The sequence below is a fragment of the Daktulosphaira vitifoliae genome, unplaced genomic scaffold (assembly GCF_025091365.1).
Source record: "Daktulosphaira vitifoliae isolate Bord-2020 unplaced genomic scaffold, ASM2509136v1 Scaffold_2, whole genome shotgun sequence".
NCBI classification, from domain to species: domain Eukaryota; kingdom Metazoa; phylum Arthropoda; class Insecta; order Hemiptera; family Phylloxeridae; genus Daktulosphaira; species Daktulosphaira vitifoliae.
The window spans coordinates 40,884,251-40,900,501 of NW_026099573.1; the positions used below are offsets into that span (position 1 = coordinate 40,884,251).

The window sequence follows — 16,251 nt, forward strand, 5'->3', positions numbered from 1 at the left end:
AAAAAAAAAAAAAAAAAAAAATAAACACATCATGGTAAAATTAATACCTTCTCAGCTTCGCATCGAAGCTAAAAGTACTGGTATGAGGGGGAACATACTGAGTTTATTTCTATGATTTGAATTAATTATTTTAACAAATTTATAAGTCTTATAATTAAAATTAACAAAAGTAACATGAATTTTACATTATTAACAATTTATATGAAAGTGTAAGAGTATGGGGGAATAATAAGTGAGAGTATGCGAGTGAGTCTCATATGCTAATTTTACTAGCCCTTTTTTTATATTAAACTAGTTGGTAAGGTGATGAAGGGAGGCTAGTTTTTCTTAAGAATTTAACTATTTAATCTTGCCGTCTGTTTGGCGCCACAGATACGCTTATGGTATTTAATAAATATAGTTTAAAAAAACTAAAAAAACACGCTNGAAAAATAAATATAGTTTAAAAAAACTAAAAAAACACGCTTTTAAAGCACATCGAACTAAAAAGTTAAAAATAATTTTTAAAATAAACTTTAATAATTATGAATAAAAAATACTAGTATTATTGTGATAAAAGCGTCGGGCGCTCAATATACGAAAAATATGACACAAAGCACCCACACTTTTATCACAATAATACTAGTATNACAATAATACTAGTATTTTTCGTTCATTATTGTTTTAAGCTTATTTTAAAAATTATTTTTAACTTTTTAGTTCGATGTGCTTTAAAAGCGTGTTTTTTTAGTTTTTTTAAACTATATTTATTTTTCACTTTTTAGTTTCATGTTATGATAGTAGTTGCTATCAATATCATGGTTGTAACGGGTAACGGGAAATCAGGGTTCGATTCCGGAGAGGGAATCTGAGAAACGGCTATCACATCCAAGGAAAGCAGCAGGCGCGTAAATTACCCACTCCCGGAACATGGAGGTAGTGACGAAAAATGACGATACGGGAATCATCCCTCGTAATCGGAATGAATACTTTATATTTCTTAATTAGAATAAATCGTGTTAATATATAAATTGTAATAGTAATTAGAATATATATACAAATAATGCGACTTAAGTACGTAAACGTATCATGCACTAGGTATAGCTGTGTTTTTTGGGCGGGCGGGTCGGACTAACGTTATACCTGAGGTATAAACGGCGGTAGGAATATATACGTAAGCCGTATGATACGCGGATGGTATTGGTCAGTCAAAATAAAAATTTGTTTATTTATATATAATATTGATGATAAGCACGCGTGTACGAGTACGATAACTAAAAATAAATTTTTATAGGAATAATGTTGTCGTCGTGTGGTGAGAGAGGCGTGGTGTGGGGTGAATGCGTTATGACAGTCTAGTCTAGACGACGGAATATGCGATAACGCGTGGCGTTTGGAGAGTTACAAACAAACATACATACATACATACATACATACATACATATTTACATACATACAGGTGAAACTAATATAAGCGTGTTAATATTGATGACACGCGAGTGTGTACGGATACGATAACTAAAAATAAATTTATACAGGAATAGTGTTACCGTCGTGAAGGGAGTGAGGCGTGGGGTGGGGTGAATGCGTTATGACAATCTAGTCTAGACGACGGAATATGCGATAACGCGTGGCGTTTGGAGAGTTATAAACATACATACATACATACAGGTGAAACTAATATAAGCGTGTTAAAAAGATTATAAATAATGTACTATTCTGATAAACATAAACTGATAAAGTAGAAACTTATATAATTATAACCGTCTTAAAATTTATATGTAACATATAATATTTCTCGATATAATATAGTGTTATGTGTAAATACAAAATAGTGTCCTAATAAAAATACATATTACACCATATAATTAAGGTTCAGAATAAACGTATGAGCAGAAATGAGTCAATGTGCATATTAAAACCAAAACGGTGAAAATTGAACGGCTCTGGTGAAAATTTCAAACCTTAAGTCGTAAAACGCTGGCGTCAGCGATCGTTTTTCTCGAAAATGGTCGAAATTTTAAAACGCTCGCGGGTGAGCGGCAAAAATTTTCCGACCTTCGCCAATAATTTTCCCGGAGTCTGATGACGGAGTACTTTTGTTGAAAAAAAAAATTTTGAAAATCCGAGCACGCTAAGTAATTTTCCCAGAAAATCGTTTTTTTCCTTGTTCTATTTTATAATAAGATTATGTTATAATTTGTACATGTATGTCACATATTATGAATATACATGATCACTAAAACAGGGTTCTCTCATTTAAAATACTGCAACGTGCTTTCCCGCTAGGATCCTAACAGTTGGCTAAGCTGTACCTTAACGGGGCAACGCTGGCCCTATATAATTTATATCCCACTAGAAGGGCGGTTAGCGGTTTCGTGACCAATAAATATAGACTCCTAACTAACAACGATAACAAACATTTATTTCTATTTAATAGTATATTTAAATATAACCTGACTGGATCTCTAGAGATGTTGTGGTATCCAAGTTAGGTGAGCGACAGCGGCGAGCGTACACAATCCGATTGTAATAAAATAAATCTAATAATTAAATTAATAGTAAAATGTAATATTGTCGGAATTAGGTTGTAGTAAATAATGTATAATCTGTAATAAAAAATGAGTAGCCGCGAGCGTGGTAAAATGTAGACTGACTGTCGTTATATATTTCTTTAATGAAAAAGAATATCATCGGTTTTGTTTACACCCGCGCGTGCCGCATATCTGTAGTAGGTCATAGGGACGTTTGTGCTGATCAGGCACTAGTGTGGTATTGAAATGTTAATGTTGGTGAAGGACGAATAATGTGTACGTTACAATACAAAATAACTAGTTAATTATTGGATAAAATCTACTTATTGCAGAGATTATTATGTAACGCGGGGCCCTCATTATAATTAACCAATTAGAATAGAAAGCCTCCGCTTCCAAAATAACGCTATGGATCTCTAGATTACACCATTCTGACTATAAAAAGCCATTTTTACCCATCAAAACCAATTCTTTCAATAATAATGTTTTATTTTTCTTGTTGCGAAAATAAATATCAAATAATATTTTAAACATTAAATCTTTTTTTTAATTATTTTATTTTAATAATAAATCCAACCTAAATTAAAATTTTTATTTAATAGTAAACATCTATTGTGAGCTTTTCTTATTGGGTAGCTAGTCTCGTCGCTAATATCTTTGTTTTAACAAACAAACATTGCACCGACAGACAACTCAGAGAAAATTACGAATATATTTTTAACACGCTTATATTAATTTCACCTGTATGTTTGTAATTCTCCACGAGTCACGTGTTATACCGTCGTCTATGGCCTTGAGACTAGACTGTCGTAACGCATTCACACCACCCCACTCAACACTCGCCGACAACACTATTTTCCTGTATAATTTTTGGTTATCGTACCCGTACATGAGTACGTATCATCAATATTATAAATTTATATAAACAAATTTTTATTGTTTATTATTAGATATAAACATTTAAAGATTCAAATTTTTTTGAGTTAATATACACTTATAATACATAAGGGATCACAAATACAGGTAGCAAATTAGTTTTTTATTACGATATTCGCAAGCATATAGCCTTTATTATCAATGGTAATAAACACATTGTTGTGAGCTTATAAATACACTAACTGGCAATACAGAAATTATATCCATTGCTAGTCATAATTGACAATAAACACTCTGTGACGGTGACAGCGATGCCATAAAAAACTAAAAAGTGAAAAATAAATATAGTTTAAAAAAACTGAAAAACACGTTTTTAAAACATATCGAACTAGAAAGTTAAAAATAATTTTTAAAATAAGCTAATAACATTAATGAACGAAAAATCCTAGTATTATTATGAATAAAAGCGTGCGGGCTTTGTGCCATATTTTTCGTATATTGAGTGCCCGACTTTTTTTTTTCACAATAATACTAGTATTTTTCGTTCATTATTGTTATTAGCTTATTTTAAAAATTGTTTTTAACTTTTTAGTTCAATATGCTTTAAAAGCGTGTTTTTCAGTTTTTTTAACTATATTTATTAGTGTTTAATTTTTGTCTTGGTGATTATTGTGTCGCATCCTTTCAAGGCGCTAGCGCCAGGACACATTGGGTCACCACAATACCGCCTCGATTTAGTATTTACATATAAATATTTTTGAATGTTGTTTTGGACAGGACAGAGAAAGATTTAAGAAATATTGGTGTCGATCTCTTAATAAAATATACTCTCTCAAAAAAAAAATACTTATTTAACAAACGTAAAAAAAATTAATAAGGACATATTATAAATTATATAGTTAATAAAATATAAAGTGTTTAGAATCTTTTACAAATAAAATCAGTCATAGATTTTGTGCAATTAAAGCATATTATTTATTACATATAATATTACTATTCCTTATATTTTTTTTTTATTTATTTCTTTTTCGTTTATTATTTAATACTCATTAGCTTACTATAAAAGAGTTAAAAGCCCACTACACCCAAATAAAAACCTCAATCAATTTTGATAGAGAAATTTTATCAAGGGTTTATGATAATGTTTTATTAATACAAACAAAATAACTATTCTTATAAATAATTATTGTTCAAGACAAGAAAAAAAAATATCATATTGATAAATATATCATAGGTTCAATAGTAATGATATATTTATCAAATTGAACAATGAATTTATTATATAGATCGAGGTTTTTCTCTGGGTGTAGGCTCTGGTCTATCACTTATCTGTCAAAAAGCTGTTATACTGTTTACTTCTCTTTTTGTAATCACACATAAGTGGTCAGTTTATTTCTCTCACTTTATTTTATAGTTTATCTTTGTGCGAAATTATAACTCTTAACTTATTGATTAGGTTGGTGTCTTGTTACTATTATTATTAATTTAAAACTTAGCTTAAAATATCCTTTTGATAAATTACTAATTTTTGGTTTATAATATACACGTTTGTACAACATTAAATCTTTTATTTTAGTTTAATAATCCTATATCAACCACTAATAGGACCGGCCTAGCTTAGCGGATAGAAACGTATGTTTCGGTGCACGGGGTTCTATCCCCAGGGTGCCACTAAGATTTTTCTTGTGATTTTCTCATTGGTAGGGTGTCTGGTGCCCACCCATTATTGGTTTTGTCAAGAACCATCTTTGCCTCCCAAGAGGGTCATCACCTTCTGTAGCATGTTAAGTTAATGAAATAGAAGGATGTAAAATTGTTCATTTTTTTTCATTCAATCTTATATCAACCACTAACACTGAAGGGCTGATTTACATCATCTCTATTGATTGTCTTCAATAATAGTTTTAACACACCAACTACGATAATTAAGTAATAACTAGAATCATGCTATTATCATTCTTTACTGTTATTGATACTACCACGTTCAACTATATTATTAGTTATTACAGTATATCATACACTCTTCTTTTAAACAATATTTTTATACAATTTTTAGCTTTGAGTTCATATAATATTGGACACCTTCATATTTAGTATTATACTGTCAAATGGGCTAACTTTGAAATCCACCTTGTTTGGGGCAGTAAAATATTTGTCAGATTTCAACAATACTTGTAAAATTTTATTAGTGTTATAGATTCAACGATGATTGATTGATAGACATGAAATATATTATTTCGATTATAGTCCCCAGTATACTAGCACATATATGTTATTATTAAAAAAATGATTCATTTTATTTTAACTTAGTTGACAAACATTAAGATTTATAATAATAATTAATAATTTAAAAAATAGTTCAAGTTTAAAAAGTTACTTTTATTCTAACGACATAATAATACAATGCTGATAGAGCTCCTATGCCTTTTACTATATTACAGTAGTAAAATTGAATTAAATAATTAGTACATGTTTATTGTAGATGTTGTTGAACATGCAGGACCCTCGATAGATATGAAAACGCGCCAAAACATCATACTACGGGATTTCCAATTTGGCGATCGCATACAAAGAAATTAGTGCATGGTCGCCCTTTCTTGTTTCTGTTAGTCTAGTAATGGTTTGTGAACGTCGAGGTATTATATGTTCATGGATTGCTGTTTATAACAGATTTTTTGTTAAAATTAAGTATTTTAAGTAATTTTTGAACTTATCTAAATTTTATGACATGTATATTAAACAGGTAAGTAATAAATTATAAATTCAATATAACTTAAATTTGTATAATAGATTTACAGGAAACTACGAAAATTATTGACTTTTAAATATTAACTAAAATATTTCTTGGCATGTTAGGTAATGTATTTACATGTTTATGTTTACATGTATACACACTGGGAAATTCCTTAATTATGTCTCACTAAATATTTTATAAAACTTAAGAGTCTATCATTATTTTATTTTTTTAACAACAATGGTGCTTTGTTGAACTGTTTTATACGAAAAATTAATCTTCTATTATTATTCTTTATACCCTAGAGCCATATCAAATTTCAATTTCCAAAAAACAATTAAAATTTTTTTTTATATTCAATTAAAAAAAGATGTTTTAAATTTTGATTTAGTTTTGTTTGATTTTTAAAGAATTAAAATTGTTAAAAGTTTAGGAGTGATCACAAGAATCATATTTATTTTTAAAAAGTAGCAAAATATCATGTCATTTATCGATAAACATTACTGGTTTCTATAACATTACAGTTTTTGTATTTCTATAAATACAAAAACTGTAAATGTATGTTAATTGCTTTGACAAAAACTGGTGGTGCTTATTGATTTGTAGTATTTACATTTTGTTTAATTAAATGCTTATTTTGAATTCTTCATTTTCTAACATAACATGAGAATTTAATCTTTCACCTTTGAAACTTTTATTTGCCTCATTCATTTTTACGATTTTAATCAATTAAATCAGTAACTCTGAAAACCTTAGTGTAATTATCTTTATTTTACTTTATTATGATCTTGATATAATCTACAATATTATTCCATTATAATTTCGGTTTTATATATTTTGGTCATGATATTTCTATCTATAGACTGTTAGGCTAGTAATGAGCTAGCGAATTTATTAATAACTTGAGCTATCTTAAAAAATACTTTTTAGAACTTATACCTTGTTATAATATCCAAGTTATACATGAAATTTGAATGCCATTTTTTTTTATTTTACTTTATTTATACATTTTTGCTGTGTTATTATTTTTAATGCGTATTTATAACTTATTTATGTTATTTTTAAATTTTATATTATTATTTTATATTAATGCTCTATATATTAAAACTACTTTTGTTATACTAAATTGCATTCATAAATTTTGATTAAGCCACTTTGAAGAACCCAAATTTGTGCATATTAGTTATAAGATTATATGGTAGCATGGAAATATTTTTTGTTTTAAAGAAGATTAATCCTACTAATCTGTCCAAATTTATATTCCTAGTTGTAACACATTACTATTAAGTCAATAAATAATAATTTAAACTCACTGATAATGTGTTCAGAAAAACTTAATAAAATTTATAAATGCATAGGAATCCATTTCTTACTTGTTAAACTTGTATCAATACTATTTATAATACTAATTTAATAATTAATTGTTTTTTTAATTCTAGATCATTATTCATGGATTTAAGAGCTTTAAAGAACAAATTATCGTTGAAACCTTTGATAAAGGACTCAATGTTGTAGGTAGGTAATTTTTATTCACATATTTTATTGAATTTAATTTATTAAAATGGTGGGTAACTGGATCTTATTTTACACTTATTTGTACAAGGTGATTCTTTTAACACTAGCTATTCAATTTCTCTTAAAACAATAATTATTTTGTGTCTTGTTATTTTCATATGTATCTATTTATCTGTTAAAATATTTTTTATGTTCATCCCTTAAGTCTTATAGAAATGTCAACTTTATTTTTTTTAATGGAAACATGTTTATTTAACCAGTTAATAAAACAGAAAATTATTTAATTAAGAAAATGATTGGTTGAAAATTATTTTTGGAACAGTATTTCAAAAATGATTAACAATTTAAAGTAGCAATATAATAGGAGGAATGGGTACTGCTATTTTTATCTCTATATATTTTTTTGCCTCACTCTCCCACTTATTTGTAAAAATGTTTATAACAAGAGTTGATTTTACTTGTATATCATACTATAAATTTATATGTCTTTCAAAAAAATATATTTAATTTATCGTTATTGATAAAAATCTCATTTTTTTTCTTATTGAGATACACATTATTGAACTTTAAGCAACAATATACACAATATTTATGTTGCAAATTTGAAAAAAGTTTGAATGTAGCATCTAAGATAAAATTTTTTATTTTTAGTGGGCCGTAATGGATCTGGAAAAAGTAACTTTTTTAGTGGTGAAGTATATATTTTTATGAATTTTTTTTTATTATTTAAGGCAATTCTTGTATTAATATAATGATACATTTTTTTAGCTATACAGTTTGTTCTTAGTGATGAATTTTCAAACTTACGCCCTGAGCAAAGACAAGCTTTGCTTCATGAAGGAATGGGTCCTAGAGTAGTTACAGCATATGTAGAAATTATATTTGACAATGCTGATAATCGATTACCCGTAATAATTTTTACAAAAATTTCATTTAATACTATTTACCAGGTGGAATAGATCCAACTGATAACTAGTTATTTTCTATTCTCTTATTATTTATTATTTTTTTTTTTTTGAAATTATTGCATTTCTAAATTAAATTTAAAGTTAATATTGCACTATAATGTTGCATATATTATTATAATATATTTATGTATAATTCATTACAATTTTACTTAATATTTAATTTTGTTAAGATTGAGAGAGATGAAATCACACTACGAAGAGTAATTGGTGCAAAAAAAGATCAATATTTTTTAAATAAAAAAATGGTCCAGCGTTTAGAAGTCACAAATTTATTAGAATCTGCTGGTTTTTCACATTCAAATCCTTATTATATTGTTAAACAAGGAAAAGTATGAATCATAAGACATATAACAACTATACTACAGGGGGTGATTGACAAACTATGCCTCGCATTATATCTTCAAAAATATAAAACAATATATGATTTGTCTTTTCAAAGGGTTATAAAACTACATAATGCTGGATCATTCCATGTAAAATCACCTAACGTGTGCTGCTATAGTTCAAAATTTTTTTTTTTATTTTTGTTTTTATTTTTGTTTTTTTACCAGATAGCGCATTTTTTTAAATTAAAAATAGCTTATGTTCTAGAGCCTTTAACTTAACATCAAAATAAGCTATCACTGCAGAATTAGCACTGTTTTACTCATTAAATAGTATTTCAATTTCATTCTTAAGTTTATGAATTTAAAATTTTTTTTAACATCGAAATTTTGATTTAAATTTTTTAAATTTCGAAGTATTTTATAGCAAAATTTGAAGGTCAAAAAATATTTTAATACAATTTTTTTTTTCTATTCAATAAAATTTTTAGTTATGTTATTTTAACCCATATCATATTTGAATCGATTTATAAATTTTTTTGTATTGTTTTACGGTCGTGAACATGCATGGTTTGTTAAAAATAGCCAAATTTATCATCTCATTACACAAAAGTGACTGAACGAATTTTTTCCAAATTTACATAGTACTTACCTTTAGGCAATTTAAATATCTTATGAAAATTTAATGATGGAGAAATAATTTGAACGCCGCTTATAGAACTTAGAAAATTTACAATATGCGTATTATGAAAAATCCACAAACTACGTAATTTTCAACATTTTATTTTTATTTTTTACATTCTACACGAAAATAAAATACTACATACCATTGTAAGCAGCTTATTTTAAACACGTAATTTTTTCAAATATTTTGTATTTTAGATAATTATATTATTCTAAAAATATAATAAAATGTGTTATATTTTATGTGTAATGAAGAATAATTGTTATTATAAATTTCCTTATGAATTGTTCTAAAATATAGTTTAATTCAAAATACTGTGAAATTTAAAAAATTTAGATCAAGATTTCGATATTAAAAAAAAATTCAAAATTCATAAAATCAAGAATGAAATTGAAGTACTATTTAATATGAGTAAAACAGTGCTAGTTCCGCAGAGATAGCTTATTTGGATGTGAAGTTATAGGCTTTAGAACAAGGCTTTTTTTTATGTTTTTAATTATAAAAAATGCGCTATCTGGAAAAAAAACAATAATAAAAAAAAATATTTTTGAAGATATTAACATTTCAAAATGAAGGTAAAGATATAACTCGGGTGATTATTTTTAATATTAAGCATTTTATGCAGTAATACTCTTATTTTGATGTAAAAGTAATAATATTTTCTAAAATAATATTTTAAAAATTATTATCAAGCAATCATTTTCTTATTTCATATCTTCATATTTTTCCACTATTAAACTAGTTAAATTTATGTTTGAATTGAAGATTTTAATTAATATAAGATTTAAGGATTAAGATGAGGAGAGGGTATAGAGTATGATTTCTTTTAAAAAATTAAGCAAGCAAATAATCTATCAATTTTTGAAAATATAAACTTGTTAATTATTTTTATATTTTTAAATATATTGTATGAGGCATAGTCAAATAATTAAGTTATTTTAATGTTAATTGTCGTATTATTTTGTAATTGTCACTTCTATTTTACATAAACTTCATTTATTTATTATTCATATATTTAAAAAAAAAAAAAAATTCATTGGGTATTTGGAATAATGTTATAATATCTTTGTTTTTATTCTAAATAGATATAGCTCATTGTAGAAAAATCTTGTAATAATCTTATTTAGGTTAGTGAGATGACTACTGTTCCTGATTCTGATCGATTGAAACTTTTAAAAGAAGTAGCTGGAACTCGAATTTATGATGAACGTAAAGATGAAGCCATTAGTATATTGAGAGGTATTTATGAAGTTTAAGTGATTTTTTGAGTAATTCATTAAGATATTAGACTATTTTATATTTATTCATGTATAGATACTCAAGCAAAATTAGAAAAAATTGATGAATTTATTAATATGATTGAAGAAAAATTTTTAACATTGGAAGAAGAAAAAGAAGAACTTAGAGAATATCAAACATGGGATAAAAAAAGAAGAGCTTTAGAATTTTATATATACGACAGAGAATTGAAAGAAATAAAAAAAAAGCATGATAAAGTAAATTTTACTTAAGGGTATTTGATTTAAAAAAAAAAAATAAATTATAATAATAATATAAATTTGTTTTAGTTAAATATAAGTATTAAAAGTTTTGATGAGAAACAAACACAATTTGTATTTAAGCTTAAAGATGCAACTGATCAAATTAAAAAAGTTGCAAAATGTCTGCGTGATGTTAAAAGAGAAGTCAATACCGTCATTGAAGAAAAAGAAGCGCTTAGCCTAGAATATCAAGAGTTGATGAAACAAAAAATGAAGTTGAAATTAATTATAAAAGATTTGACTGAAGAAGTTGATGGTGATAATAAATCAAAAGTTTGTTGAAAAAATATTAATTATTAAAATATATCTTAGAAGTGTATGTATGTAAGATCTCAAATAGGTAGGAGAATCGAAGCAATGTAATATTAAAAATAAAATAATTTGTTTATTATTCTTGAGTTTATAATTTAAAGTGTTAATGTCCAAAAATTGTTGACCAGTCATTTACTTATTAAGATTTTTTTAAAAAGTATATTAGTGTTCAATAAGTAAGTACACTTATAATACATAAGGGATCACAAATATAGGTAGCAAATTTTCTTTATTATTATTACGATATTCGCAAGCATATAGCCTTTATTATTAATGGTAAGAAATACATTGTTGTGAGCTTATAAATACACTAACTGGCAATACAGAAATTATTTCCATTGCTAGTCATAATTGACAATAAACACTCTGTGACGGTGACAGCGATGCCATAAAAAACTAAAAAGTGAAAAATAAATATAGTTTTTTTTTTAACTATATTTATTGAACACCTTATATATAATAATATGTTACTTAGTTATTGATTTATTAAATATAAACAAGAAATTTATGAACACGGAAAATTATATTGACTTTATGAGTAATTGATGGTTTTTGATTACAAAATAACTGTGTATAATATCTTGCTTTAAATTATTCATATTTTTATTATACTTTTTATCTATATTACAGAAACAAGCATTAAATGAATTGAAGAAACTTCAAAATTCAATTAAAAAGAAAGAGGATGAACTTTTAAACATAAAACCTAAGTATGAAAACCTTAAAAGAAAAGAAGAGGAATGTTCTAGAGTGTAAGATTAAAAATTAGTTCATAAATAAAAATTTTTTGTTTGATAAAAATTATTAGTTTTTTAGTAGTTAACTAATAAGGTTAATCTTGTTAATTTTTTATTTTGTAATATAAATTCAATGGTATTATCAACTTTAATGTAATTTTAAGATTGATATTAATGAGATATCTATAATAGTTAGGCAATCTAATAAAAAATTTTTTTGAAAAATTATTTTAGAAAATATTATTTTCATAACAATATAAAAAAAAAAAAAACTGAAAAATGTATGAGAAAAAAAGGAATTAAATTAAACTAGGAATGAAGGGGGTTTGGTCTTCCACAACAAATACAATTGTATAAAAATAGTTTCATAGACATCAAATTTTAAACTTTCACAAATATTTAATAAAATCAAATGAAAGTATTCATTACAAATGTATTTTATTTTATAATATTTAGATTAGTGTTAAAAGAGCATAAACAAAAACATTTGTATGCTAAACAAGGAAGAGGAAGTCAATTCTTATCAAAAGAGGCACGTAACGAATGGATACAAAATGAGCTCAAGTATAAAAAAGTTTTTCTTTATATTTTAAAAATTACTTAAAATTGTTTTGAGATAATAATAATATATTTTAAAAATAATTACTATAGTTTTATTATTATAATAAAATGCATAACTAGTAGTTTTACAATTTCATTTTTATTTATAACTATTACGTTAACAATTAATCTTCAATATGATAATGTTTTAATTTTGTATCGCCTTAAAAAATATCTTAGTTGAAGAGACTATTATAAAAATCCCCTTTTCCAATAAAATCTAACTATTTTAGAATAAAGCTATTATTTTTTATTTGTAAGTTAGCTTTGAAATTGTAATAATTTCTTATTGGTTATAATTATTATGAAATGGGAATATTATGGAGCTGTCGGTTGAACTAATTCCAATAATAAAGAATTTAGTCTATTTCAAAATTCTTTATTATTTACTTTGTGTCAAATTATTTATTGCTTATTAATAGAAATAAAATGATTATGGAAAATATTAGAATTTAATTCTGTTCTATTTAACGTAGATCTTTAAAAAAGCAACTTGAAAACAAAATTGACCATAAAGAAAAGTTAGTTAATGATATACAGCATTATGAAAAACGACATCATGAACTTGAATTGAAAATTAAGGTAACTAATAAGTATGGGTTGTTAATGTTTTACAAAATTATTTTAGAAGAATTTTGATTGTAATAACTATTAAATTAAAAAATGGAGGTTAAATTTATTAGTAATGAATTTGATATAAGTATTTTTCTAATTGTATACTATTAATATCATAAAATATACTTAAATCATATTGTATTACATATTTGTTTGATAATGTACAAAGTATAACATTGCCTTAAAAACTATTTATTTATTTAGGCTAATCTAGTTGAACTGGAAAAACAAAGAGCTGCTATTGACTCATATAATACAAATTTTTATAAATTCAAAAATTCAAAAAACCAGCTTCAAAGTTTTAAAAAGTTTGATAACACATAAAGATTTTATTAAAACTACTAATAGTTAAAAACTAAAGTACTTTTTAAAATTTAGTGAATTGTGGCGGCAACAAAATGCATTACAACATAATTTATCCTCAGTGAAAGAAGAATTGGCCAAATCTGATCAAGCATTACGTAATATAGCAGGAAAAGTATTGAATTAAGAAAATATATTTTAATTTATGTTCTTATGAATTATGTTATTTATTATTTTATCTATAAATAAAATTTTTATACCCAACATAAACAGGGTGAATAATTAAAGATAAGATATTTATTTTCTTGAAAACTATTAAAATTAAAAATTTTTGTTAATGGATAAAAAAATTGTAAGATTTAAAAAACTACAATAATATATTTCGTTAAATATTTTTTTTTGTCATTCTTTTAAGGATAAAGAACTTAAACATTAATTTTCTATTATGGGAATCCCTAAACATTTTTTTAATAATTTGTTCTTCTAATTTTCATTACTTATAGATAATCTGTTATAGCATTTTAATATATAAGTATAAAGCATGGGCAGAGAGAGTGCACATTCATTAGCTGTACCAACCTTTAAATTTAAAATTCCAAAAAAAGATTTTAATTAACTAAAAATTTCTAATGAAGTTGAATGAATGTGATGATTTTTTATGTAGTAAACTTAATTAAGTTATGTGTACCTTTAATAAAATTTATACTGAAATATAATGGAAAAGCTACCCTTTTTTGTAATTTTATTAAAACTTATAGAAAAAAAAACAATTAAGTAACCTAAAAAGAGAAAAAAACAAAAGGAAAAGAATCAGGCATGCAAGATACTCAAAATATTGTAATTTTTGGATTTTTTTATCTTATAACTGGTTAACACACAAAATTACCATGTTTAAATTGTAACATTTAAATTTATGTTGATTTACAACGTTTCAATTTTGACTTGGTTATTTTCCAGTTTGTTAAAAATTTCTACGGGTTAAACTTAGAACTAACTTTCTTTTACCAGTATTGATCATATGAATTTTTTTGACACCAAAATCTCAATTATAAAAAATAGTGACTCAAATTTTTTCACACTATTCATATATTTATTATCCAAGAATAAAATACTATTTCTTATTATTTCATTCACATCTAAAATGTTACCCATAAAATAAATTGTCATTAAAAATACTGTACCAATATATATATATATATATATATATTATGATATATATAATTAAAATTGAATGCTTACATTGTTACTTAAATTTAAAACTTGCATTGTGTAATTCTAATAAAATATATAAACTTTGTTTGGTCAAAATATAACTTAATTACTTGAAATTTTCTTGTTAGTTTTTTTAAATAACTGCATTATTTTAATCATTTTTAATAAAAGTTTGAAATAATTTTTAGGCTATATTGAATGGAAGAGATAGTATTAAGAAAGTATTGGATGTATTTAAACAAAGAGGTGGAGCATATCTTGATGATGCTTCACAGTATTATGGCCAAGTAATTGAAAATGTTAAATGTGATAAAAATATTCAAACAGCAGTTGAAGTTACTGCTGGCGGAAGGTAATTTCTTAAAATTTATCATTTAAATAACTTCATTTAAAAATTGAGGACAATAATATTTACATGGATTTATTTCAGACTATTTTTCCACATAGTTGAATCTGACAGAATTAGTACTCAAATACTAAAGGAAATGAATCATCAAAATTTGCCAGGAGAAGTAACATTTATGCCACTTAATAGATTAACTATACGTGATATGAGATACCCACAATCTAAAGTTAGTATTTTAGAAATAAATTATCTTTTGTGTATTCTTATAAGATTATTGTACATTTTAAGGATGCTATTCCAATGGTTAATAAATTAAAATATGAACCACACTTAGATAGAGCTATGAGATTTGTGTTTGGAAAAACATTAATTTGTCGTAATCTTGAAGTTGCTATTATGATTGCTAAACAAAATACATTTGATTGTATTACTATTGATGGTGATAAAGTACAGTACTATATTATTTGTTCAAATTAGTATATTATTATGTATTTTTTATAATTAAATGTAGGTATCATCTAAAGGAACTTTATCTGGAGGTTATTTCAAAAATGAAAAATCTAAATTGGAAATTCAAAATCAGCGTAACCATTTGCTTCTTCAAATCAAAACGATTGAAGATGAACTTACCGGATTAAAGTTTCAGTTAAATGAAACTGATACTAATAGTAATATAATTATGTCTGATATGCAAAAAATTGAAACCAAAATGAGCCAATCGAGGTAAAAGTTTTATATATAAAAATAATTGAATTAGTCATGAAATATTTATCAAACTTTTAAAAATTTGTTTTTTTTATTAAACTTAAAACAAAAGTTATTCTACATAGAAATACTAATTTCAAAGAACTAATTTTTATTTATTTATTTGAAAAAATTAAAGCGAAATAGCTTTTTTAATTAATACATATTAGTAAACAATAATATAACAATAATAGTGTGGTATAAACAATGTAAAACCATATATATAT

General features: G+C 24.8%; 2 protein-coding genes across 8 annotated transcripts in view; one reads left to right on the forward strand and one right to left on the reverse strand.

Annotated features, from left to right (window-relative positions):
• Window positions 1–16,251, reverse strand: part of LOC126899469 (uncharacterized) — a 46,202-nt gene that overhangs the window by 15,519 nt on the left and 14,432 nt on the right. Inside the window, exon 1 of one of the 3 annotated variants that reach the window (XM_050674428.1) lies at window positions 2,436–2,559. The exons of the other annotated variants lie outside the window; for them this stretch is intronic. The gene's annotated coding sequence lies outside the window, so the exon portion shown is untranslated. Of the gene's footprint in view, window positions 1–2,435; window positions 2,560–16,251 lie in introns of those variants that run through there. 3 annotated transcript variants of the gene reach the window in all.
• Window positions 5,828–16,251, forward strand: part of LOC126899461 (structural maintenance of chromosomes protein 3-like) — a 22,112-nt gene continuing 11,688 nt past the window's right edge. Inside the window, exons 1-17 of one of the 5 annotated variants that reach the window (XM_050674415.1) lie at window positions 5,828–6,132; window positions 7,563–7,638; window positions 8,290–8,313; window positions 8,407–8,546; window positions 8,777–8,935; window positions 10,742–10,853; window positions 10,929–11,110; window positions 11,183–11,428; window positions 12,098–12,219; window positions 12,661–12,768; window positions 13,281–13,386; window positions 13,624–13,727; window positions 13,798–13,897; window positions 15,123–15,286; window positions 15,365–15,506; window positions 15,569–15,727; window positions 15,792–16,003. In XM_050674415.1, coding sequence (XP_050530372.1) covers window positions 6,118–6,132; window positions 7,563–7,638; window positions 8,290–8,313; window positions 8,407–8,546; window positions 8,777–8,935; window positions 10,742–10,853; window positions 10,929–11,110; window positions 11,183–11,428; window positions 12,098–12,219; window positions 12,661–12,768; window positions 13,281–13,386; window positions 13,624–13,727; window positions 13,798–13,897; window positions 15,123–15,286; window positions 15,365–15,506; window positions 15,569–15,727; window positions 15,792–16,003 — 2,171 coding nt within the window. In that variant the 5' untranslated portion in view covers window positions 5,828–6,117. Of the gene's footprint in view, window positions 6,133–7,562; window positions 7,639–8,289; window positions 8,334–8,406; window positions 8,547–8,776; window positions 8,936–10,741; window positions 10,854–10,928; window positions 11,111–11,182; window positions 11,429–12,097; window positions 12,220–12,660; window positions 12,769–13,280; window positions 13,387–13,623; window positions 13,728–13,797; window positions 13,898–15,122; window positions 15,287–15,364; window positions 15,507–15,568; window positions 15,728–15,791; window positions 16,004–16,251 lie in introns of those variants that run through there. The other 4 variants (XM_050674414.1, XM_050674418.1, XM_050674417.1 and 1 more) reach the window with 4 other exon arrangements.